Here is a 25,881-nt window from a genome sequence, read left to right on the forward strand (position 1 = left end):
TCTTGCGGGGCACCACTGTATTATTATTCTTCTGACTAAACACCAGGAGGAACTTTCTGACGGAAAGAGTTGTGTGGCAGTGGAGCGGTCTCCCCGGAAGGGGGAAGAAGCTCCTCCCTCGGAGGTTTCTAAGCAGAGGCTGGATGGATCCCTGCCAGGGATGCTTCGGCTGGGATTCCTGTCTTGCAGCAGGGGGTTGGACTAGAGGACCTTTGGGTATCCCTTCCACCGCTATGAGTCTGCGGCTCTCATCGCCAGCACTCTTTGAGTGCTGAGTGCCTGAGAGCCACTGGTCAAGGAAGGACAGTGGCAATTTCGGCAGCGACAGAAGCTGGTTAGATGCTTGATGTGTGTGGTCCTCTCTGAAAGGCATTAACGGCAGAGAAACAAGACAGAACAGGGAGCGCCAAGTCGGACTGCTTGGCCCATCTAGCTTAGCAGAGCCAACACGGACTGGCAGAGGCTCTCCACAGGTTCAGACAGGTTCCACCCGACTTGGGAGCTTCTGAGCGGCACATCGCCTGCAACATCTCCTCTCTCGCAATTCTCCACACTTCTGCTTCCTCCGCGAGGGATATTTTTGGCCAGGAAGCCTTTTCCATTTTCTCCTCCTTAAACCCACGTACCCTTTCCCCCTAACTGCTAAACGCCCTCTTCTCTACATCTATCCTCCCACCCACGCAAAACCCTTTTGCTTCCCAGTTCGGAACAGTGACTTTTTACCCACAATTTGCATGCGCCGAAAGCTCCCTTTGCACGTCACTTGGTTGTTTGCGCATGGCAAACCCCCCACCCACCCCCAATCCTTCGGTCAGGCTGAATTGTTCCCTTGCAGGAGTTTCTCTTACCCCAAACATTTGCCCCCAAGGAGGCCTTGGGTACCCCCCCTGGTTCACTCGGCTGGAGAGCAGGGGTCCCACAAGGTTCCCCAGGGAGACCCCCTGCCTCTGGGGAAGTCCCTCCACCGGCCTCCCAACAGGGGGCCAGCACTCGCAGCCCCTCTCCAGCTGGGGACGGGCAGAGGGGGTGTCCCTTTGCCTAGTAGGTGCCGCAGAGCTGCTCCCACTGGCCCGGCAAGCTCAGTTCCTGGCTGTATCTCGAGTTCCAGTCCCGCTCAAACACCGCCTGCAGCCGATCGCGCACTGTGGGCTGCTCCCCGGCCCCCACGTGGCTCTGGTTCACCACCAGGGCGGACCCCGCCGTGTGGAGGAAGTAGTCCCCGGACCAGTTGGATGTTCCTGCCGGAAAGGAAGGGAAAATAAACGCTTAAGAGTCCTGCGTTCTGCAACAAAGCTTGATGACAATGGCGTTCGCGGCGGGAAGCAGCCGTGCTTCTGAATCCCAGCTGCTGGAAGCCACAGGAAGGGGGGAGAGCTCTGCGTTCAAATCCTGCGTGCTGGTTTCCCACAAGCAATTGTTCCACAATTGCTGGTGCTGAAGAGGGTGCTGGACCAGGCGGGCTAGGAAAATTCGTGGTGGAGAAGGAGCCTATCAACGGCTGCTCATCTACGGTTCTGGTCGCCTGGTCTCAAAATGGATATTACAGAGTTGGGAAGGGTTCAGGAAAGGGCTGCCCGCATGATCGAGGGGGTGAAGCAGGAAAGGGCGCTGCGCTTGGAGCTTTTCAGTTTTATTGAAAGGCGAGGAAGAGGCGACGTGATAAAGGTTTATTAAAAAAAATATGCATGGCAGGGAGAAAGTGGCGAGAGAGACGTTTTTTCTTCCTCACAATAGAACTTGTGGACAATCCCTGAAGCTGAAGGTTAGGAGATTCAGCACTGATAACAGAAAAGTCCTCCTTCAAGCAGCACGGAGGGAAACTGTGGAACTCCCTGCCACAGGAGACAGAGTTGGCCACCAACTTGGATGGCTTTAAAAGAGGATGGGACAAATTCATGGAGGTGGAGAGGGTTATCGATGGCTCCTAGCCGGTCGGAGGCAGCAGAGCTCCTGAACAACAGCCACTGGAAACCACAGGAGGGGAGAGAGCTATTGGGCTCGGATCCTGTTTCCGAGTTTCCCTGAAAGGCATCTGGATGACGTGGGCCTCCAATGAACTCCCCTTAGTCTCTTCTGTTCTCCCCCTTATGGCTGCTTCTCTCCCTCTCCCATTGTTGGACAGTTTTCGCCCCTGCTAGTCCCCGGCAACTGATGGATGCGGGTAGCGCTGTGGGTTAAACCACAGAGCCTAGGACTTGCCGATCAGAAGGTCAGCGGTTTGAATCCCCACGACGGGGTGAGCTCCCGTTGCTCATTTCGTACTCCTGCCAACCTAGCAGTTCAAAAGCACATCAAAGTGCAAGTAGATAAATAGGTACCACTCCGGCGGGAAGGTAAATGGCGTTTCCACGCACTTCTCTGGTTTGCCAGAAGCGGCTTAGTCCTGCTGGCCACATGACCCGGAAGCTGTACGCCGACTCCCTCAGCCAATAAAGCGAGATGAGTGCCGCAACCCCAGAGTCGGTCACGACTGGACCTAATGGTCAGGGGTCCCTTTACCTTTACCTTAGTCCCCGGCAAAGCTTTCTGCCTCAACTGGCCTCCCCTTTACGACTGCCCCCGCCCCTCAAACTACTCACCAATATAAGCCACCTTGTCCGTCACCATGAACTTGCTGTGGTTGACTCTGGCGTAGGGGATCTTGGCCTGCGACTCATTGGCTGGGACCACAAAGAGCCTCTGGCGGAGGAGAAGGGGAGAAAGACAAAACTGGGGTGCGTGTGGAAGAGGTGGGGGTGCTTGGCACGCAGAGGAGGCAGCTGGGAGGCAAACAGAAATAGCTCTCCAGGGAGCCCGGCAGAGCCGTCTTTCCAATTGGGCTTAGTGGTGCGTCACGCCAGGGCGCCGGCCTCTCAGGGACGCCCTAGTGAGTGGGGGAGCTGCGTGGCTTTGCCGGCGGCTTCCCCTTTCCCTGCATGCCCACTAGCTGTGCCCCGTCAACCATGTGGCTGGCGGGCGTGCAGCTTGCCTCCCAAGCCTCCGCGGGGATCGCTCTCCTCTCGCGGAGGCTTGGGAAGGAAGCTGCACGCCCGCCAGCCCTCTAGTTGGTGGGGCACAGCTTCCATCCTAAGCCTCTGTGAGGATCATTCTCCTCCCGTGGAGACTTGGGAAGGAAGATAGATAAACTTTATTCACATTAGCCAACAGCCATAGCAACATAAAACAAGCAATATATACAATTATAAAGACAACAATGGGTAAAAAGGTATCAGGAAGAATGGATGAAATTCAAAGACTATTTAGCTAAGTATGTTAAGATAACTTAATTGGGAAAGCTTGCAAATAATAGATAGGCTTACGATTTAAATATGTAAGGATAAGATTTTAGGTGTTTAAAGTTAAATTAGAAAGAATGAAAGATGTTAAGTGACCAAGTTAATTTTTTGAGAAAATCGATTTTGGAAAATTGTTAAAATGATATATAATGAAATTCAACCAAGGGGATTTGAGGAATTCACTTAATTATGTTAGCAATATTTTAACAGGATGCATATATGTGTGTATCTATGTTTGTTTGTTTTAAATTTTTGAAAATTAATTTTAAAAATTGGGGGGGGATGGGTAAAAAGGGCAATCAAATGACCAAGATTATCGTTCAGATAGTGGCCCTTAATCTCATTGCACCCTCGATAAACCTAGCAACCTTTGCTGTAGTCTGATCATTTTGATCTGATAAAAGAAAGAACAACATGGCCGCAGATGGGCGGCCTGGGATGGTAAGTAAGAGTGGGGTGATGATCTCATTCCTCAGATCTTTATAAAGGGGACAGGAGAACATGAGCCACTGTTTCCAGATTGTCTTGGGAAGGAAGCTGCACGTCTGCCAGCCATATAGTTGATGGGGTGCAGCTTCCATCCTAAGCCTTTGCAGGTATGGCTCTCCTCCTTCGGAGCCTTAGGATAGAAGCTGCACCCCACCAAGTATATGGCTGGCAGACATGCAGCTTCCTTCCCAAGCCTACGCAGGAGGAGAGCGTGTTGGGAAACTGTGTACATGCAGCTACTCACAAAGAGTCAGTTAAGGTTTGGCAGACAGCCAGAAGGCAATCTGAAGGAGTAAGTCTGCCTGGAGATAACAGAGACATGGAGACCGCTCCCTGATTGGTCAAGCTCTCGCAAGGGAATGATAATTAATGGCCTACTAACTGGAATGCGTTAGTTCGGAGTTCGTGAGTTCAGTGGTTCAGTGTGTCAGTGTAGGAGTTGTGAGTCGTGTCAGAAAGAGCTAGCTAAAGATCCGTGTTCTGTTCCTGTAAATAGTCCGCTGTATATAATAAACACCTAACTACAAGTTCCTGCTTCCTGCTTCGTCTATCTTGTCTGCAGCCAAGTCGCCAATTGCTTCCGTGGATTCTGCGTTTACTCTGCTAGGTCTGGCTAAGGTCCTGCAACTAGTCAGAAAGTTGCGAAACACCAATAGGTTTTACCAATAGAGCAATCCCCACAGAGGCTTGGGAAAAGGTCAACAACTCTGGGAAACGGGGGGGGGGAGGGATTTTTGCACCACAGTGCCGGATATGCTTAAGACGGCCCTGGAGCCCAGTCTTCCAGGGCTTGGGAGCCCCGTCCCAGCCATTGGGGGTGTCCTTACCACTTCCATGTTGTAGTGGGTGTGGACGTCGTGCATGGCAGCCAGGGAGCGCAGGAAGGGGAACATATTGGCCTTGGAGTGCCTCCAACATCCGACCAAAAGTCGCACACGGACTCTCCTTTCGTAAGCTACCTTCCGCAAGTGGTCGTCAATCACTGGCCAGAACCTGAGCGGGAAGAAGGAAGCAAGAGTGTCGGGGCCACATCCTGCACTGCCACCTCTGACGTGGGGCAGCCTGCCAACTGGTCTAGCGCCCCTCGAACGGGGACGGCATAAGATGGACATTGAGAGGTGCTATGGTGCCAGAAGGGACGCGGATGGCGCTGTGGGTTAAACCACAGAGCCTAGGACTTGCCAATCAGCGGCAGTTCGAATCCCCGCGACGGGGTGAGCTCCTGTTGCTCGGTCCCTGCTCCTGCCAACCTAGCAGTTCGAAAGCACGCCAAAGTGCAAGTAGATAAATAGGTACCACTCCTGCGGGAAGGTAAATGGCGTTTCTGTGTGCTGCTCTGGTTTGCCAGAAGCGGCTTAGTCATGCTGGCCACATGACCCGGAAGCTGTACGCCGGCTCCCTTGGCCAATAAAGCGAGATGAGCGCCGCAACCCCAGAGTCGGTCACGACTGGGCCTAATGGCAGGGGTCCCTTTATCTTTACCTGGCCACCCAACTGTACAATTCATTTCTGCTTGCCAGGCGGAATGACCTCCCCATATTCTGGCTCTTCCCCAAAGTGGATTTGGGGGAGGCAGGCAGAAGAAGAAGAAGAAGAGTTTGGATTTGATATCCCGCCTTTCACTCCCCTTCAGGAGTCTCAAAGCGGCTAACAAACTCCTTTCCCTTCCTCCCCCACAACAAACACTCTGTGAGGTGAGTGGGGCTGAGAGACTTCAGAGAAGTGTGACTGGCCCAAGGTCACCCAGCAGCTGCATGTGGAGGAGCGGAGATGCGAACCCGGTTCCCCAGATTACGAGTCTACCGCTCTTAACCACTACACCACACTGGCTCCAGGCAGAAGGAGAAGCCCTGCTGCATCAGCAGGAGATTCTGCAACAGCTTCCCGGCTGGTGCTGCTTGGTTTGTAAAGCTTATGCTTCCCACAGCCAAGGGAGGGGAGGGAGAAGACCTGCCCCATCAGCTGCACACTTACCTCTTGGGGTGCGAGAACTCCATGGTGGGCAGGTAGCTCATCACCTCAATGTGAACAAACTCATCGGCGTCATCAATGATGCTCACCAGGGACTGGAGGTCCTCCGTCCGCCCTGTGGCGCACAGCGCAGGGGGGGCGCTCTGGAGGCAGGCAGAGGGGAAAGAGACTCAGGAAAGGAGGAGAAGGACGGGCACCCAAAAGTCAGGCACACGGTCGACATTCTGGGCTGCCTGGGCAAGGTTTTTTTCAGAATGAGGTTTTCAAATTTTTATTGAATCTTCAGGACTTTGCTATGGAGTTAAACGTAGGGGTCAGCAAACTTTTTCAGCAGGGGGCCAGTCCACTGTCCCTTAGACCTTGTGGGGAGCTGGACTATATTGGGGGGGGATGAATGAATTCCTATGCCCCACAAATAACCCAGAGATGCATTTTAAATAAAAGGACACATTCTACTCATGTAAAAACACACTGTGGATTTAGAAGGCGATTGGGCCGGATCCGGCCCCCGGGCCTTAGTTTGCCTACCCATGAGTTACAGTAACAATCCAGGAGGAAATATGAAAAAAAGGAAGGAAGGCACCGAAAAACCTAACCAGGGGACAATGCCGTTGCCTTGTGAAATAAAGTGCATTCTTTAGAGACCAATGACTGAATTATTTGCTACGGCAAAAACCTGATACAGAAAGAGCGCAAACCAAATGTTATGAACGCCAAATAAAGCCACATTTCATAGGGACTTGCCACCCCTGTGACTTTCCTGTTGGGTAAGGAACAAATGGCCGGCAATTGGAGGCAGAATCCATAGGTTTAGCTGCAACCCGATATATATCAGTTTCTCAGAAATAATAAAAAATTGTTTTACAGAACCAAACAGTTAAAGGAGAAAACAGCAAAAAACCTGATGAAGAGAGCACAGCAGAGGTTATATTTTCTGAGAATCCTCCGGAAAAACAAGCTCTCAAAGGACCTGTTGATGGCATTTTACCATTGTATTAACTTATGGTCTGGTTTGGGAGCTGCATGGTCAGGGACTAAACAACGCTGTCCAGGGTTGTAAAGACTGCAGAGAGAATAATTGGGTGCACTCTTCCCACCTTGGATCAAATCTAAGCTTCCAGGTGTCATAAGAAAGCTGCAGAGATAGCGCAGGATTTTAATATTTTAATATTTTTTTGGAAGCTGCCCAGAGTGGCTGGGGAAGCCAGGCCAGATGGGCGGGGTATAAATAATAAATTATTATTATTATTATTATTATTATTATTATTATTATTATTATTATTATTATTATTATTAGTGCGCACCCCGGAAATGATCTCTTTCAGCTTCTGCCTTCTGGAAGAAGGTATAGGGTTATAAAGACTAGGACTGGCCGCCTGAGAAACAGTTTCTACCCAAATGCAATTCTGGTATAAGGAGTCTCTATGGGAGTATATTGTATTTTAAAGTGGGGTTTCAGAGTTTTTAGGGGTTTTTGAATGTCTTATGTAGATTTTTCAATTTCATTGTTCTGTATGGGACAATGACAATAAAGGTATCGTATCGTAAAGGAAACCCCCCCCCCGAGTCGGCCCCCGGCATCTGAGCACCAAGGAAGCCAGCAGAGACTGGAGCAGGGGGTCTTGAGCAGAGGGGGCCCCTGCCCTCCCATCTCACCGAGAAGTAGACTCCTGCCTCCGTGCCGTTCAGCTCCAGCTCCAGCGGTGTCTCCTTGTTATAGGAGGTGGAGTAATTGGCCGGCCAGGGCGACGGGATGGTGGCGTTGGGCAGACCCAGAGCCCAGTAGGCCTCGAACATCTTCCCCAAGTCCTGGGCCAGGCAGCTGCAGTTGTAGATAGCCATGCCCAGCTCCTTCACCTGGGGGCCGAGAAAGGGAGAGGTTAGCAGGAGGCCGCAGGATAGAGCCCAGGCGCAGTTGATGCAGGCTGCAGGATCTATGGGGAGAAGCACCCAGGACACCTGAAATCAGCCCCAGAGGAAAAATGGAAGCAAGAAGAATTACCGACGAAAGAAGAATGGCGGATGAGGTTGATGGACTATGCAGAATTGGATAAATTAACAGGAAGGATTCGAAACCTGCGGGACCTTCTAAGAGATTCTTAGAAGACTAAATACATGAACTATTTGAAAAGCAATTGTAATGAACAGATTACGCTAGCAGGACTGCAAGAAGTTCTGTAAGGAGGACTATTTGAAATATTGCAAGAAAGACTATGAGGAGAATTATTAGTTAAGGATAATTAAGAGTAATAGAGGAATTAAGAAATGCAGAATAAGTGGTAAAGAACAGGAAATCATCAGAGGTGTTGACGGAAGTCTAAAATATTGTATAAGAAGTTATGTTATATGATTGTTGGAAATGATATGGGGGGGACTAATAAAAATGTATATATTTGAAAAAGAAATCAGCCCCAGAGGGTAGTAGTCCCATCTTGACTCAAGCAACCTTCGGCAACCTGGTGCCCTGATAAGAAGATAAGAGGAGCCCAGCTGCTATATCAGGCCAAAGAGCCCCCATCTAGTCTGGCCTCCCAGTGGCCAAACGCCCCTAAGAACCAAGAAATTGAAATAGCCTGCCTCTGGGCCATAGCTGTCAACCGTCCCTTATTTGGCGGGAAAGTCCCTTATCCCAGTGCCGTGTCCCGCTGCTGTCCCTTATTGATGATGTCCCTTAAATTTCCCGGGTTTCAAAGGAAGCAGCCCCTCTCCCTCCCTCCCTGCCGGCCAGGGAGGAGGGAGGCTCCAACTGTGTTGCTTGGCTGCGTTGCTCACCCAATAAGGAGGCAGCTTCACAACAGCATAAACACAAATACGTTGAAAAAGACACCCAGAGTAAAGGTGGGAGATAAGACGCTGGTTTATTTTTATTTACTAGAAACAGCTGCTCATATGATTGCCTAATGCCCTGGTGAGTAAAAAGAATTTCCCCTGCACACCTGGAGGCGAACCAAGTGTTGGTGCTGACCTTTAAAGCCCTAAACGGCCTCAAAGGCCCAGTATACCTGAAGGAGCGTCTCCACCCCGATCATCCAGCCCGGACACTGAGGTCCAGCACTGAGGGCCTTCTGGCAGTTCCCTCGCTGCAAGAAGTGAAGTTACAGGGAACCAGGCAGAGGGCCTTCTCAGTAGTGGCGCCCGCCCTGTGGAACGCCCTCCCAGCAGACGTCAAGGCAATAAACAACTATTTTACTTTTAAAAGACAACTGAAGGCAGCCCTGTTTAGGGAAGTTTTTAATGTCTGATACTGTATTGTTTTTAATATTCAGTTGGAAGCGGCCTAGAGTGGCAGGGTATAAATAATGAATTATTATTATTATTATTATTATTATTATTATTATTATTATTATTATTATTATTTATGTTGGCCTCCCACTGGGCCCATAACCTCTTGGCAAATAGAAGGGGAAGAAATGGAGGCAGTGAGAGATTTTACTTTTTTGGGCTCCATGATCACTGCAGATGGTGACAGCAGCCACAAAATTAAAAGACGCCTGCTTCTGGGGAGAAAAGCAATGACAAACCTAGACAGCATCTTAAAAAGCAGAGACATCACCTTGCCGACAAAGGTCCATATAGTCAAAGCTATGGTTTTCCCAGTAGTGATGTATGGAAGTGAGAGCTGGACCATAAAGAAGGCTGATCGCCGAAGAATTGATGCTTTTGAATTCTGGTGCTGGAGGAGACTCTTGAGAGTCCCATGGACGGCAAGAAGATCAAACCTCTCCATTCTGAAGGAAATCAGCCCTGAGTGCTCACTGGAAGGACAGATTCTGAAGCTGAGGCTCCAATACTTTGGCCACCTCACGAGAAGAGAAGACTCCCTGGAAAAGACCCTGATGTTGGGAAAGATGGAGGGCACAAGGAGAAGGGGACGACAGAGGACGAGATGGTGGGACACTGTTCTCGAAGCTACTAACATGAGTTTGACCAAACTGCGGGAGGCAGAGGAAGACAGGAGTGCCTGGTGTGCTCTGGTCCAGGGGGTCACGAAGAGTCGGACACGACTAAACAACAACAACAACATGTTGGTTTCCAGGTGGGCCTCCCTCCCTCCCTCCTTGGGGAAGCCATTCCGGAACTGGGGTGCTGCTGCAACCGAGGGGAACCCCTGAGCCCCCACTTCTGATGTGAGAAGTGGACTCTCTCTAGCAGGTGACCACAGAAACTATCAGGCCAGGTCCCAACCATCCCGTAAAGATAATAACCCTGGCCCCAGCCTCACAGGCCAGGACAGGGGGCCCCCACCCCACCCCTCCCTGAGGGTCACGGGCATCACCTGGGTGAGGGCGCGCCAGTCCATGTTCGCGCTGCCAAGGAAGATGTGTTGCTGGTCCACGATCCAGAATTTGGTGTGCAGGACCCCCCCGGTCAGTTCCGGGAAGTTGACTTTGCGGATCTGGGCGCCTGGAGGAGTTTGGGAACAAGACAAGGAAGGGAGCTGCTAGTTCTCAGCACCTTTTACAGCCTCGCCCGCAAATCCAGCCCATACACTTGGTTTTAAGAGTGTAAGCTCCTCGGGGTGAGGACCTCTCTGATCCTGCAAGCGACCAATAGTAATTGAGCCCTTTCAGTAGGTCTGGCCTGAATCTCTTGCAAGAGAAAGCCCCTTCTATAGGACGGCTCCTTGTTCTAACATTACGAGCAAGTGGGGGAAAGTCTCTTACATAATTTTACCCATCTCTGTCATCTTCTAAGCTAAGCAGCCCCTGAATTCAAAGCCTTCGGAGCTAAACACTACAAGTTAAGAGCGTATGCAGATGACCTAGTATTGACTTTGCAAGAGCCAAACACTAGTACGAAAAGGGTTTTAGAAATAATTCAACAATTTGGCCAGGTGGCTGGATTTAAGTTGAATAAGCAAAAAACTAAAGTCTTAGGGAAAAACCTAACAGATATGGAAAAGGAGAAGTTTCAGGAGGAAACAGGTTTGACAGTGGTTAAGAAAGTCAAATACCTAGGGGTTTATTTAACACCTAAGAATGTTAATTTGTATAAGGACAATTATGAAAAATGTTGGTCAGAGATTAAAAAAGATCTAGAAATATGGTCAAATCTGAAACTGTCAATGTTAGGCCGAATTGCAGTAATTAAAATGAATGTATTGCCTAGAATGTTATTTTTGTTTCAGACCTTGCAGATTCTTGATAAGATGGAATGTTTTAAGAGGTGGCACAAAGACATTTCGAAATTTGTCTGGCAGGGCAAAAAGCCCCGAATTAAATTCAAAATACTGACTGACGCTAAAGAAAGAGGGGGTTTTGCCCTGCCGGACCTAAAATTGTACTATGAGGCAGCAGCGTTTTGCTGGCTGAAAGAATGGATGCTCCTCGAGAATACAGACATCTTGGATCTGGAAGGCTTCAATAATGCTTTTGGTTGGCATGCATATCTTTGGTATGACAAGGTTAACAGTACCTTTAAAAATCACATTGTTAGAAAAGCATTATTTAATGTCTGGATAAGATACAAAGACTTATTGGAAAATAAAACCCCTAGATGGGTGTCACCAGTGGAGGCTAAAGCAGTGAAGAAACTCAATATGGAGGTCGGATGGCCGAAGTATTGGGAAATTTTAGAACAGGATGGAGACAAGGTTAAACTACAAAGTCAGGAGAAATTGAAGCACAAAGTAGAAAATTGGTTTCAATATCGCCAAATAATGGAAATTTTTAAACAGGATAGGAAAATCGGTTTCCAAGTGGAGAAATCAAAACTAGAGACCGAATTGCTAGAACCCAATACTAAGAATTTATCTAGAATGTATAACTTGCTGTTGAAATGGAACACACAGGATGAAACAGTTAAATCTGCTATGATTAAGTGGGCGCAGGATGTTGGACACAACATTATGTCAGATGACTGGGAATGGTTATGGAACACCGGTATCAAATTTACGGCATGTAATGCCTTAAAGGAAAACATTATGAAAATGGTATACAGGTGGTACATGACCCCAGTCAAGCTGGCAAAAATCTATCATTTGCCCGATAATAAATGTTGGAAATGTAAAGAGACTGAAGGTACTTTTTACCACCTTTGGTGGACATGCCCGAAGATAAAGGCCTTCTGGGAAATGATCTATAATGAAATGAAAAAGGTACTTAAATGTACATTTTCCAAAAAACCAGAGGCCTTTCTCTTGGGCATTGTCGGCCAATTGGTGACAAAGAAAGATAGAAATTTCTTTATGTATGCCACAACAGCAGCAAGAATACTCATCGCAAAGTATTGGAAGACACAAGATTTACCTACTCTGGAAGAATGGCAGATGAAAGTGATGGACTATATGACACTGGCTGAGATGACAGGCAGAATCCGTGACCAACGTAAAGAGATGGTGGAAGAAGAATGGAAAAAATTTAAGAGCTATCTTAAGGACTACTACAAACTCAACGAATGTTAAAATGTTGTGGTTGCTAGAAGTAACAGGGTACAGGGATACAAGGTTAGATAATAAAGGAGGACTAAGATGACAGAGATTAGAAAGTAACAACTGGGAGTTGCTAGTTTAAATATGGACACTGGGATGCAGAGAGGGGGGGTATGGGGAAGTCCAAGAAAAAAGGTTTATGAAAATATCTTTGAAAGTATTTTGTATGTTTGTTTTGTTTTGTGTTTGTTTGTTCTTTTTAAAAAATGCTGTAAAACCAATAAAAATTTATTAAAAAAAAAAAAAATGAATTCAAAGCCTTTTGATTCTGGATTTTATTAAATCTTCCCAATTGTTACATAACTCCAAACATATATCTTGTTTTGTTACACCTTTTCTTATTGAATTCAAGTCCCTCCTTTCTGAATTCTCCCCACCCGCTTTGTAGTTGCATTAAAACCATCATTAAAATCAATGCTAAGGAAATAAATAACTACAGTCATACCTCGGGTTACAGACACTTCAAGTTGCGTGTTTTTGGGTTGCGCACTGCGCCAAACCCAGAAGTACCAGAACGGGTTACTTCCGGGTTTTGGCACTTGTGCATGCGCAAAAACACTAAATCGCACTTTGCACATGCGCAGAAGCACCGAATCGCAAACCGCGCATGTGCAGACGCGGCGCTGCGGGTGTCGAACGCTGCAGGTTGCAAACGTACCTCCCACATGGATCACGTTCGCAACCCGAGCGTCCACTGTATCTGACTTTTATTTTTATTATTTTTTAAAGATATTTATTAAAAGTTTTTAAGATATAACAAGAAAAAATAAAAATAAAATACAAAATAAAAAAGTTAAAAACACACATTAATTTTCAATAACATAACTTCCATACACTTATTTCCTCGGACCTCCTCATACCTCCCTTCTTTGTATTCCAGTAAAAGTTTAATGGTAAGGATTTGCTGAACTAACAAATCGAACTGGAATACACTGTATCTGACTTTTAGAAGACATCTGAAGGCAGCCCTGTTTAGGGAAGTTTTTAATGTCTGATGTTTTATTGTGTTTTTAATATTTTGTTGGAAGCCGCCCAGAGTAATATTATTATTATTATTATTATTATTATTATTATTATTATTATTATTATTATTATTATTATTATTACTGTCTTTTTTGGGGGTGCAGAAAGGAGACCCCGCCCCCCATTACCACCCCCGTGCTGAAATCCAGACGCGCTCTCTCTCTCTCTCTCTCTCTCTCTCACCGCTCTCCTCCAGCAGCTGCAGGTCAGAGCAGGGCATCCGGGAGGAAGGAGGATTGACGGCTATCCGCAAGGTGACGCCTCTGCTGGGCACCTCCCTCAGCGCTGCCAGGATTTCCTCCCCCTGTGGGAAAAGGGAGGGGTCCGTCAGCAGCCACGATCCAGGACAGGTGAACAGGGCCCTTCCTGAACAGGCCGTCCCATTCCCAGGTGCAGGATCCATCCCGCCGATTGAACCCTTTCAAATGGTTTGGGATGAGTCCTTCAACTGAGGGTTGGGCCAGATGACCACTGGAGGTCCCTTGCAACTCTATGAGTCTGTTTTGCGGTGGGATAGAGATATCTTGAATTTTGGGGGCAGGAGAGGAACATCTTGAATTTGCACATTACCCACCCAAATGGGGAAACTGGAAGCTGAGCTCTTCAAAAATGTGCCCCTCACCCAGCCAGAGGCTAAATCCTCTAAAGGATCTAGGAGTCTTGGTTGACCACAAACTTGACATGAGCCAACAGTGTGACGCGGCAGCTAAAAAAGCCAATGCAATTCTGGGCTGCATCAATAGGAGTATAGCATCTAGATAAAGGGAAGTAATAGTGCCACTGTATTCTGCTCTGGTCAGACCTCACCTGGAGTACTGTGTCCAGTTCTGGGCACCACAATTCAAGAAGGACACTGACAAACTGGAACGTGTCCAGAGGAGGGCAACCAAAATGGTCAAAGGCCTGGAAACGATGCCTTATGAGGAACGGCTAAGGGAGCTGGGCATGTTTAGCCTGGAGAAGAGGAGGTTAAGGGGTGATATGATAGCCATGTTCAAATATATAAAAGGATGTCACATAGAGGAGGGAGAAAGGTTGTTTTCTGCTGCTCCAGAGAAGCGGACACGGAACAATGGATCCAAACTACAAGAAAGAAGATTCCACCTAAACATTAGGAAGAACTTCCTGACAGTAAGAGCTGTTCGACAGTGGAATTTGCTGCCAAGGAGTGTGGTGGAGTCTCCTTCTTTGGAGGTCTTTAAGCAGAGGCTTGACAACCATATGTCAGGAGTGCTCTGATGGTGTTTCCTGCTTGGCAGGGGGTTGGACTCGATGGCCCTTGTGGTCTCTTCCAACTCTAGGATTCTATGATTCTATGATTCTTAGTTTGCAACTGTTTTGAGGCTGCAAGCCAGGACTGGGCATCTTAGATCTCAGGTTGGCTAGTGCATGGGGGGGGCACCCATTTTGTTCGCCTGCTGACGAGAGAGCCAGGCAGCCACCAGCCAAATCTCTAACAAGCCGGACCCCACAGGGAGGCTTTGTGTTCAATGCTCATCAAAGCAAAATACACTGCCTATGGGACATGTCGTTGGCCCATATAGCTCCACACTGGCTGGCAGCAGCTCCCCAGGGTTTAGGGGTGGGGAGCCTTTCCCAGTCACCCCCAGGGGGCTGAACCTGCCATCCACCACATTTATTACTTTTCTATTCCACCTTATTCTCCTAAGACCTCCAGGCAACATCCATGGCTCTCCTCCTCTTATTGAAGCCCCACAACGACCTTGTGAGGTAGGCCAGGAGGAGTGACTGGCCCCCAAGGTCGCATCCAGTGAGCTGCACGGGCAAAGGGTGAAAATTCGAACCCTGGTCTCTCTCGGGTCCAAGTCCAGTCCTCTAAACACAACACTACGCCGGCTGCCCCGCAAAGCAGGTTGCTCTAACCACTGAACCGCCGCTGTCCCCCCAATGTAATAATTTCCAACGCTGCGTTTCTCTTTGGAGCTGCCTTTTTCAGATCACCTGCAACTTGGCAGACTCTGGGATTTAGAGCTTCTCACACAGCCCAGGACAGGCGTGAAGTTTTAACAAAAGCGCCTGCCTCTCCAACACGCCCGCAGGCGCAGGCCGTGACCGACATGCAAAAAACGGATGTTTTGCTTTCCTCAAAGGGCCCTTTGATGGGCACAGAGGCTGAAGGAGGCGCCGCCGCCCCAGGCAATTAGACGCCTGTTTGCAAGCGGGTTTGACAGGGTCTGCCGGGTGCTAAGCGCCTTCGCTGCTGCATATTTTGGCACAGGCAGGGAGCCACCTTTTCAGACACACCAGCAGGCAGTGTGATGTAGTGGTTAGAGAGCCAGACTAGGCCCTGGCAGAGACCAGGTCCAAACCCCCCACTCCCTGCGTGACCTTGGGGGCCAGTCCCTGCCTCTCAGCCTGGCCTATCTCACAAGGCTGTTGTGAGGATCAGAGTGTTGGAGAAGGACCTGGGAGACCAGGGTTCAAATCCCGCCCCCCACGGCCATGAATCTTACTGGGTGACCTTGGGCCGGTTGCTGACCCTCAGCCTGGTGTACCTCGCAGGGTTGCTGGGAAGATTAAATGAGGAAGAGGAGGACAAGGACCATGATAGCTCCTTGGAGAAAAAAGGTGGGCTAGAAATGCAATAGGTACATAAAATACTACGGATCCCATTTCTGCTTTGTTTTACACATGAGAATGAATGGTTTAGCTTCACCACCAAGAAAACAGCTGCAGCAGCTGGGGGGCTGGCTGGATTGATCAACCAAGGGGTAACATATTTTTCGCTCAATAGGGCGCACTGGACTATAGGGTGCACCTAATTTTTAGGGGGGGGGAATAAAGAAAAAAAATTATTCCCCCCCAGCCCCAAAGAGCAAAGAAGCCAAGACAGCGAGCAGGATCCATCCCGCTGGCTGTCTTGACTTCCTCTTTAGCCGCGCGCAACCTCTCCAGCCGGGAGAAGATGTGCACGGCTTTGGCAGAAGCCAAGACAGCGAGCAGGATGGATCCCGCTCGCTGTCTTGGCTTCGTTTTTAGCTGCGGGGCTGGGGTGGGGGAAGCCCGAATTTCCCCCGACCCCAGCCCCCAGAACAGGTCCGGGAGCTTGTGGCGCTGGGGGCGCACTCCAAAGGCTTGAGGATAGCTGCCTGAAGCCCGGGGAGCGCAGCGGGAGTTGGCGCTGCGCTCCCCGGGCTTCAGGCTGCTATCCGCAAGCCTTCGGAGTGCGGGGGGAACTCCTGCTGCGCTTTGAAGGCTTGCGGACAGCTGCCTGAAGCCTCCAGAGCGCAGAGGGAGCGCTCCCTCTGCGCTTCGGAGGCTTCCCGTTGCTATCGCTGAAGCCAAGGAGCCTGCATTCGCTCCATAGGACGCACACACATTTCCCCTTCATTTTTGGAGGGGGAAAAGTGCGTCCCATAGAGCGAAAAATACAGTACTTTTCATGTTGAAATAGGGAATGTGGTGGTTGGTTGGTTATTTATTTATTTATTTATTTATTTATTTATTTATACTCCGCCCTCCCTGGCAAAGACCGGTCTCAGGGCAGCTAACATCAGGTATCAAAACAATTGATTAAAATACAACTTAGTAAAGGTAAAAGGACCCCTGACCGTAGCGAACGACTCTGGGGTTGTGGTGCTCATCTCGCTTTATTGGCCGAGGGAGCCGGCGTACAGCTTCCAGGTCATGTGGCCAGCATGACTAAGCCGCTTCTGGCAAACCAGAGCAGCGCACGGAAATGCCATTTACCTTCCCGCCGGAGCGGTACCTATTTATCTACTTGCACTTGACGTGCTTTCGAACTGCTAGGTTGGCAGGAGCAGGGACCAAGCAATGGGAGCTCACCCCGTTGCAGGGATTCGAACCGCCGACCTTCTGATTGGCAAGTCCTCGGCTCTGAGGTTTAACCCACAGCGCCACCCACATCCCTAAGATACAACTTAAAAACAAAATTAAAATACTACTTCAAATGCAGCCTCATTTTGGTAGAAGCCCAGATCAAAAACTGTTTGCGGGGAGAAAACGTCAAATCTTCACCAAGGCCAACTATCCAAATTGGTCCTACGTGGGCCAGAAAAAAGCCAGGGAAGTCTCCAAATAGGAGTTCCAACACAGAAGGAGAAAGGAAAGAGGGGATCAGGCTGGCTCCAAGCCAAAGGCCAGGCGGAACCACTCTGTCTTACAGGCCCTGCGGAAAGAAATTGGATCCCGCAGGGCCCTGGTCTCATGAGACAGAGCGTTCCACCAGGCCAGTGTTGAAAAGACTCCATATTCCTATTTGCAACCCTTGGGAAAGCCATTCTGCAGCAAAGGAAGCAGCTGGCACAGAGCACTCCACCTCGCTCAGGACTGCCTGCACCAACTGGCAGCAGCAGCCGCCTCTCTAGGGCGTCAGATGGGCTGCCCCTCCCAGCTCCACCTGAAGATGCCCCCAGGGACCGAACCCAGGACACTCTGGTGCCCCCCACCCCTGAGCCACGATGGCCCTTGACCGAGGCCGTTTCCAGAGAGAGCTCTTCACCTGGCCGGCCGAGGGGTCCTGGGTGCTGGTGTCCTTGTTGCTCAGGGTCCAGTAAAAAGAGGCGATGTCCACACTGCGGGTGGCGTCTCCCAGGAGGGTCTTCCAGGCGTCGAAGATGGAAGGGTTGAGGGTGCTGTTGTCGTCGTACGTCAGCCCCTCGGGGATGCTCTCCACCAGGACGCTCCTGAGGAAGAAGAGGAGGAGAGGAAGGGCAGCTTTTGCAAGGGAGGGGGCAAGACATCCTCTCCCCTTGCAAGTCTCCGTGAGCTGCAGGCGGCTTGGTCTGGAAGATTCACAACATAGCTGACAACGTTTCCCATTTTTTAAGGGAAATTCCCTTATTCCAAATAGGATTCCTCGCAAGAAAAGGGAAAAGTTGACAGCTATGATTCACAACCCTGTGTGTCATTCTGACCTTTCTCGATGTTTTATTACTGATGTTTTATTATTTATTATTTATTATTTTATTATTGCAGGCAGGGTTAGAAACTCGGGTACGTAAGCTATTCGCCAAACGGCACCTTAAAACATAGATTACAGTTGCCACAATGCAATGTCTAGGCTATGGTTACCAGATTTTTTAAAATGAATCCGGGCACACTTTTTTGTTGTTGTTGTTGAAGCTGTGTAGCAACAGGGAGTCAGTAGTGGGGATGGTGTGGCCAAAGACCCTGGGCCCAAGCACACATGCACATTGTATAAAGGTGCAAAGCCCTTCTTTCGCACCCTGTGAAACATAAATGCGCAGAGTTTTTTTAAAACTGGGCAACGGCGCGCCGTGCGCCTGTGACTCCCGAGCCTTCCCCGATCTCCTGCCCCCTTCCCCCTTTGTTTTGACAGATTGGGGGAGGCTCGGGAGTCGCAGGCGGGCAGCCGGCTGTTGCCCAGGAGGGGCGCAAGGCTGGCGGTTTCTCTGCCAGGCGAGGTGCAAGGCCCTTCTTTTGCACCCTGTGAAATATAAATGTTATGTACTGAAGATCTCACCCTGGGCCAGCAAGGGGATACTGTAGATAGTTTTCACTCAGGTCCACATATGCAAATAAGGGATTGAAAGTGACGTTCAGTGATTGGATAGTTACAGAAAGTGGTTACTGTTGCGTTGTAGTGGAGCTCTATATAAGCAGGCTGGCTAAACCCTTCAGCCCAGTTCTGTTCTGGGCCTGTGAATAAACGAGCTGTTTGAAGAATCGTTGTGTCGTCTGATATGTTCACCCACAACTTAACACTAAATGCGCAGAGTTTTTAAAAAACTGGGCAACGGCCGCTCGCCCGCAACTCCCAAGCCTCCCCTGATCAGTCAAAGCAAAGGGGGAAGGGGGCAGGAGATCTATACCGGACGTCCCCGGTTCCCCTTCAGCAGTGGTGGCGGCAGCGGCAGTCAGCAGTCCAGAGCCAGCCTGTTAGCGCAGTTGGCTCTGGCTGGCTTCAGGAGCTGCTCACTGCTGTGGCGCCCACCATTTTTCCTCACTGGAAGTCCCCATATGATGTATCTTGTGTGCAGCACATAATATCAGGACTTTCGGCGAGGAAAAATGGCGTGCGCCAGGGCAGTGAGCAGCTCCTAAAGCCAGCCAGAGCCAACTGTGCTATGAGGCTGGCTCCAGGCTGCTGAGGCTGCCACATTTCCCGGGGACAGATTTGCAAATCTGGGGACATTCCAGGGACGGAATTTGTCCGGGAACAGATTTGCAAATCCGGGGACTGTCCCCGGGAACCGGGGATGTCTGGTAACCCTAGTCTAGGCACCTTTTTCTTTCTGCAAGGTTGCCAAGGTGAAAATGAATTGTGCTTATTGCCATCCCGGCCTCCAGAGATTTCCACATGGCCCCCATGCGCTGCCCTGTCCCTCAGCTATAAATCTCAGAGAGTTGAACAGCATTTACTCTGGAAAATTTAAGCAGTCCCGACCAAAAAAGACTGGCAAACCAAGTTAATAGGCTATGCTGAAATGGCAAAACTAATCAGAAAGCTCAGAAATCAAAATGACAAGAAATTTAAAAAAGAATGGGAAATGTTTATTATGTATTTGCAAAAGTATTGTAAACAGGCTAATACATTGGCAGGATCTTAAAAACACTTGCAATTTTAGGAATCTGAGGTAAAAAATAATAATTTGGAGTAGAAATGATAGGCAGCTGAAAAGAAAATTTAAGGAACCAGGGGTGGGGGAGGAAAGTCATGGGATTCGGAGAATCCCATTTTATGGATTTGATGTTGCTTTTGTGTATATTTTTCTTTGTCTGTGGATGTTATTGAATTTGCTATTGTGTGTTTTTTGTTTTTGTTATTTTTGTTGAAAATTTAATAAACATATTATGAAAAAAAGAAGAAAAAAAGGACAGCATTTACTCCGTAAGTCACAGTCTCAGCAGAGAAGCAGCTCAGGCTTTGTTTAAATTTTGATTATGTCTTTTCTGTTTCTCATATTGTCTTTTTATGTTGTGAACCGCCCTGAGATTGATGGGCATATGACATTATACAAATTGAATTAATTCATTATAACCCCCTCCAAGGACACAGGTGGCGCTGTGGTCTAACCACTGAGCCTAGGTAGGACTTGCCGGTCAGAAGGTCGGCGGTTCAAATCCCCGCGACAGGGTGAGTTCCCATTGCTCTGTCCCAGCTCCTGCCCACCTAGCAGTTCGAAAGCACGTCAAAGTGCAAGTAGATAAATAGGTACCACTCCGGCAGGAAGGTAAACGGCATTTCTGTGCGCTGCTCTGGTTCGCCAGAAGTGGCTTGGTCATGCTGGCCACATGACCCAGAAGCTGTAAGCCGGCTCCCTTGGCCAATAAAGCGAGATGAGCGCCGCAACCCCAGAGTCGGCCACGACTGGACCTAATGGTCAGGAGTCCCTTTACCTTTACCCCCTCCAAAGGCAATAGCTGTGCCAAGAAGAGGCCCAGAACAACCTCGCCGCAGACAGAGCCCTCACCTGCAGGGATCGTTGCACCTGTTGGCCAGGTAAGGCCCGGCAGCCGCCTCCTTCCCTGCCGAGGTCAGACCACGAAAGGGGAGGATGAACATGTGGAAAAGGAGGGCGGCCGCCAGCATCGTCGAGAGGATGGCCACCACAAGGATGCAGCGGAAGTCCTGCGAAGGAGAAAGAGGGACGGAAGTGGGCGTCCTGCACTTCTTTTTTTTAAGGTTTTCGTTAACAATTTCAGCAAAACAAAATATCAAAACATATCATATTCATTATTCTTTCCCCAACACCCCCTCAAACCCCCTCCCCCCAACTTCCCTCAGTTCCTCTCTGATTTCTCAGCACATGTTATTCTCTGCATGTTATAAAATTATACATATCTTTACATTATCTGTCTACCATGTTATCAACCAATAAATTTGTGTATGTTGATTCAAAACGTTCCTCTTTAACAAGGACTTTGGCTGTCTGACATCCAGCACCCTTTTGAAATATGTTGTGGAAGCCGGAGATTATTGGGTTGTTCTTGTTTTTATTTTGATTGTGTATTTTTTTGTTTTCATATTGCAATTTTACCTTGTCAACCGCCCTGAGACCTGTGGGTATAGGGCAGTATACTACTACTACTACTACTACTAATAATAATAATAATAATAATAATAATTTCTGTTTAGGGAAGTTTTCAATGTTTGATGTTTTATCACTTTATTATTATTAATTTTCTGTTGGGAGCTGCCCAGATGGGCAGGGATAATAATAATAATAATAATAATAATAATAATAATAATAATAATAATAATAATAATAATTGCACCCAGACCCAGGTCTGAAGAGGGGGTCCCCACTGCACAGGTCACAATGTTAATTTTTTGGGGAACTCCAGTTTCTGCATTCTTCCATGGCACAAACTGTTCCTTAACCAGTTATTGATCCATTTATAGGACTGTGCCTCTTTTTCCATGGCTTGAGAGGTGTGTTTTGTGTGTGGGGGGGGGGGAGATGGGACTTTATGCCAGCTCAGGCTCTTCACCAGAACCTGGAAGGGGAGGAGGAAGAGGAGACTAACCTTCTTTGGAGGCAAGCTGGGCTGCTGGGTCAGTGGGGGCTCCTCAGGGCTGCGCAGCGCCTTCAGCTGAAAGGAAGGAAACAGAGAGATGAAACAACCTGGGAACTCCAGGCAGCAGGATCTCAGGATCCACTGTGTGTGCAGACAGGCAGGTGAACTGCACTCACCTGCGACCCCTTTGGGGACATCCAGCCCCACGTCGGAGCTGGAGGCAGGAAGCCCAGCTGGCTTCCCCTTTCCCCACACATTTACGAGGGAGAAGCCTGCCTCCTCAAGGGGAACGAGGCTTGCGCAAATAGCTTCCCTGGCTCCCATTCATCACAGTGGAGCTGATGCGAGAGGAAAGGGAGGAAACTGGCAGACCTGTCCCTGTCACATATGCAACACGATCCCTGTCCTGCCTTTGTTAGAACTTTGACCTTTTAGTGTGGCAGACTGCAACCTTCGGAACTCCCTGCCTCTTGACACCAGGCAGGCGCCTTCTCTGTGCTCTTTTCGGCAGCTGCTAAAAGCATCTTCCTTTAGACAAGCCTGTCCAGATGCTAATAATAATAATAATAATAATAATAATAATAATAATAATAATAATAATAAATTTTATTTAGATCCCGCCCTCCCCAGCCGAAGCCGGGCTCAGGGCGGCTAACAACAATAAAATAATACAACATTCTAAACTCATTTCATTATAAAATTAATTCAAATCAAATTGATGGCAACCATTGGGCTAGAGTTGTGTGAAGATTGCCAAAGGAGGGAGTCAGGCTGTGCCCTGGCCAAAGGCCTGGTGGAACAGCTCTGTCTTGCAGGCCCTGTGGAAAGATGTCAAGTCCCGCAGGGCCCTGGTCTCTTGTGACAGAGCGTTCCACCAGATCGGAGCCACAGCCGAAAAAGCCCTGGCTCTGGTTGAGGCCAGCCTAACCTCCCTGTGGCCTGGGACCTCCAGGATGTTTTTGTTTGAAGACCATAAGGTCCTTTGTGGGACATACCAGGAGAGGCGGTTCTGTAGGTACGAGGGTCCTAGGCCGCATAGGGCTTTGAAGGTTAAAACCAGCACCTTAAACCTAATCCTGTACTCCACCGGGAGCCAGTACAGCTGGTATAGCACCGGGTGAATGTGATCTCGCAGCGAGGACCCCGTAAGGAGTCTTGCCGCGGCATTCTGCACCCACTGGAGTTTCTGGGTCAGTCTCAAGGGCAGCCCCACGTAGAGCGAGTTACAATAATCCAGTCTGGAGGTGACCGCTGCATGGATCACAGTGACTTAGAATGGTGATCATGGAATTGTAGAGTTAGAGGGGACCCCAAATCTCTTGCCCAACATGGCGCTTGAATACACAATCCTGAGATGCGAGTTCTAGTCCGTTTTTACCCTACTTGGTCCTTTTACCTTTTTGAAAGCCTTAAATCACTGCTGTTAATTTCCCTTACGGATAATGTTATGGTTATAACTTTTTTTGCAAATTTCAAGGGCATTTTCCTTTTGCAAAAAAGCAGTACATAAATTTTACAAAATAAATAAACAAATCATTTGGCTGCTGTCTCTCATGCCTTGTTACGCTGCCATTTCTACGGGGATATACGCTTGGTATTTATTACCCCTGCTATGCAAAAATCTCTGAATGAATCCGAACTTCAATGTCTAAAATCCCTGGTAGAGGACAAGGATCCTGAGATCACGCTAAGGGTAGCCAAATTCTGTGCGATTGCCATAAAACTTAGGGAACAAGCTGTGCTATCATAACGATTAAGGTTTGAAATGATAATTTTAGGTTATATGTTAATGACTAAGTTTTAATTTATGTCTTTTTAAACTGTTGCTATACAGTGGTACCTCAAGTTAAGAACTTAATTCGTTCTGGAGGTCTGTTCTTAACCTGAAACTGTTCTTAACCTGAAGCACCACTTTAGCTAATGGGGCCTCCTGCTGCCGCTGCGCAGCCGCCGCACGATTTCTGTTCTCATCCTGAAGCAAAGTTCTTAACCCGAGGTAATTTTTCTGGGTTAGTGGAGTCTGTAACCTGAAGCGTATGTAACCTGAAGCGTATGTAACCTGAAGCATATGTAACCCAAGGTACCACTGTATCTGTCTTGTCCCTGTTATACCTAATTGCAAATTCAAATATATCCCTATCGTGTTTTATGACTTCCTTGATATTGTTTGTGGGCTGGAACTGGTCTGTGACCGAAATAATAAAATTCATTCATTCATTAGGCTGGGGGGCAGGGACACACTTGCTGTACGTCCAGCCTTTGGGAGGAGTTCAATGTCACACTTTTATGATTGTCAATGCAAGCACTTAGAATCATAGCATTGGAAGGGACCCTGGGGTCATCCAGTCCAGCCCGCTTCAAACGCAGGAATCTCTTGCCCAGTGTGGGGCTCAAACCCACGACTCTGAGATTAAGAGACTCACGTTCTCCCAACTGAGTTATCCCAGCTCTTGAGGGTACCAAACAGAACAAGGTTCCCTCCTGCCCCCTGGGCACTGTTCTGGGGGAGCAGTGGAACTCTTTGCACTGGCTCCTGCTGGTGCAACTGTTTAGTGTGATCCATCCCTTTGGACACACCCGATTTAGGCAAGCAAGGATTTACCTGGTGGTAGGTGACATGGGGCTTCATGGCCGAGGCGGAACGAGCAGGAAAAACCTCAGGAGGCCTGGAAAGGAGACAAGGAGGAGAGTGAAGGCCGCTACAGCGTCACGGAAAAGCTGTAGTTGTGGCCGGATCTCCCTGGTAGCCAAAGGCAAACCGACAACTGGCCAAGATGCCTCATGCGGCCTCAAGCGCAGGATCACACCTGGGCAGCCCAGAGCCCCAGCATTCTCTGCAAGGTCAGCAAAGGACTCAGCAAGGTCAGCAAAGGACTCCATAGCCCTGAATAGTAAGGAATTATGAAAAATGGAACACGCCATTGTGTCCAAGATGAAAGCATTGCTTGACTGGGCTTGAGTCATTGACAATAATTTCTGCTAACATCCCACAAGCCTCTGCATCTCTGCCCATCTTCTCCACTTCTCTACAAATCAATATGGCTAACCCAATCCAAAACACCCACCCACCCCACTCACACATGAAAACAAGGACCACCACAGCCAATCACAAAAAAACCACACCCTGCAACCTTTAAGACAAAAAGAGCCACTTGGACCCGTTTCCGAAGAAAAAAAACCTGGGAGCCGCAAAGCTCGTCATTATACAAATAACGTTTTTGTCACTTTTTTATTATTTCTTTGTTTGACCCCTCAGAATTACTCCTCCTCATAGAAATAAACGTTAAATTAACAAGTTACCTTTTTTTGTGTGTGTGTGTTCTTCACTCCCCTTCAAAACAGTGACCAGCGTACATGCCCCCTTTCAATGCAGTGACCAGCGTACATGCCCCTTACAATGTAGCGGGCGGGCGGGCGGGAAGGTGACGTCGGGACGGTGCGTGACTAACACACGCACTGCCCCCATGCGATGTCACAGCCAGTACAGCGCCCGCCACAGTGGGGAGTGTCGGGGCGCACAATGCGCCTCCTCCCCTCGCTAGTATCCGCCCCGGAGCCGTGGCAAAGGTGTAAAGGAGGCACATGCGGCTCCGGAGCCACGGGTTGAAGACCCCTGGACTAGGCCAACCCCAACCTCTCTCACCACCAAAGGAACACAAGCGAACAGCAGAGAACCTGCACAAGCAACGCTGACACCAAACCCTACATATAGTAAGTAAAATACAAACATCGCCACCACCACCCCATCTTCCCAATGTCTCAACAAATGAAACTGATTTGTAAAAATGTTACACGGGGGGGGGGGATATACGAGAGACACTGCACACACTTTTGTAAATGAAGAAAATATTTCCTAAAAAAATAAGAGCATATTATGAAAATGAAATTAATGTAATACCCACCGAAATACAGACAAAAATAAAACTAACAAAAAACCAAAAAAAAAACCCCAACTATGTGCTGCGCAAATAAATACTTCATTTTATCTGTCACGAAATTCCAGCATTCTCATTCCCTGTCCCCCTGCCCTGGCAGCAAAAGCGTGAAGGCAGCAAAAACACAGGTGAAGTTTGGGCTTCTGCCAGAAGCAAACAGATGCCTAAGGAGCAGGAGGAGGAGGAGGAGAATGTGAAGTAGACCAAGGGAGCTACTTGAAATTCTGCACAGAACACCCCCCCCTTTTTTTGCATGCAGGTTTTCCCAACCTGGTGCCCTCCACATGGTTCG

General features: G+C 48.6%; 1 protein-coding gene across 1 annotated transcript; it reads right to left on the reverse strand.

The window, feature by feature from the left end:
* Positions 1-25,881, reverse strand: PLD3 (phospholipase D family member 3). Its single transcript, XM_081200578.1, has 12 exons — positions 25,860-25,881; positions 24,257-24,320; positions 21,664-21,729; positions 20,607-20,764; positions 17,672-17,855; positions 13,372-13,492; positions 10,012-10,139; positions 7,392-7,592; positions 5,739-5,878; positions 4,592-4,757; positions 2,580-2,679; positions 1-1,238 (listed from the first exon to the last, which is right to left on the reverse strand). Exons 2-12 carry the CDS (start codon positions 24,281-24,283, stop codon positions 1,039-1,041), a joined length of 1,491 nt encoding a protein of 496 aa, XP_081056704.1. The 5' UTR covers positions 24,284-24,320; positions 25,860-25,881; the 3' UTR covers positions 1-1,038.

Source organism: Podarcis bocagei (genome assembly GCF_964188305.1).
Source record: "Podarcis bocagei genome assembly, chromosome: 7".
In the NCBI taxonomy this organism is placed as follows: Eukaryota; Metazoa; Chordata; class Lepidosauria; order Squamata; family Lacertidae; genus Podarcis; species Podarcis bocagei.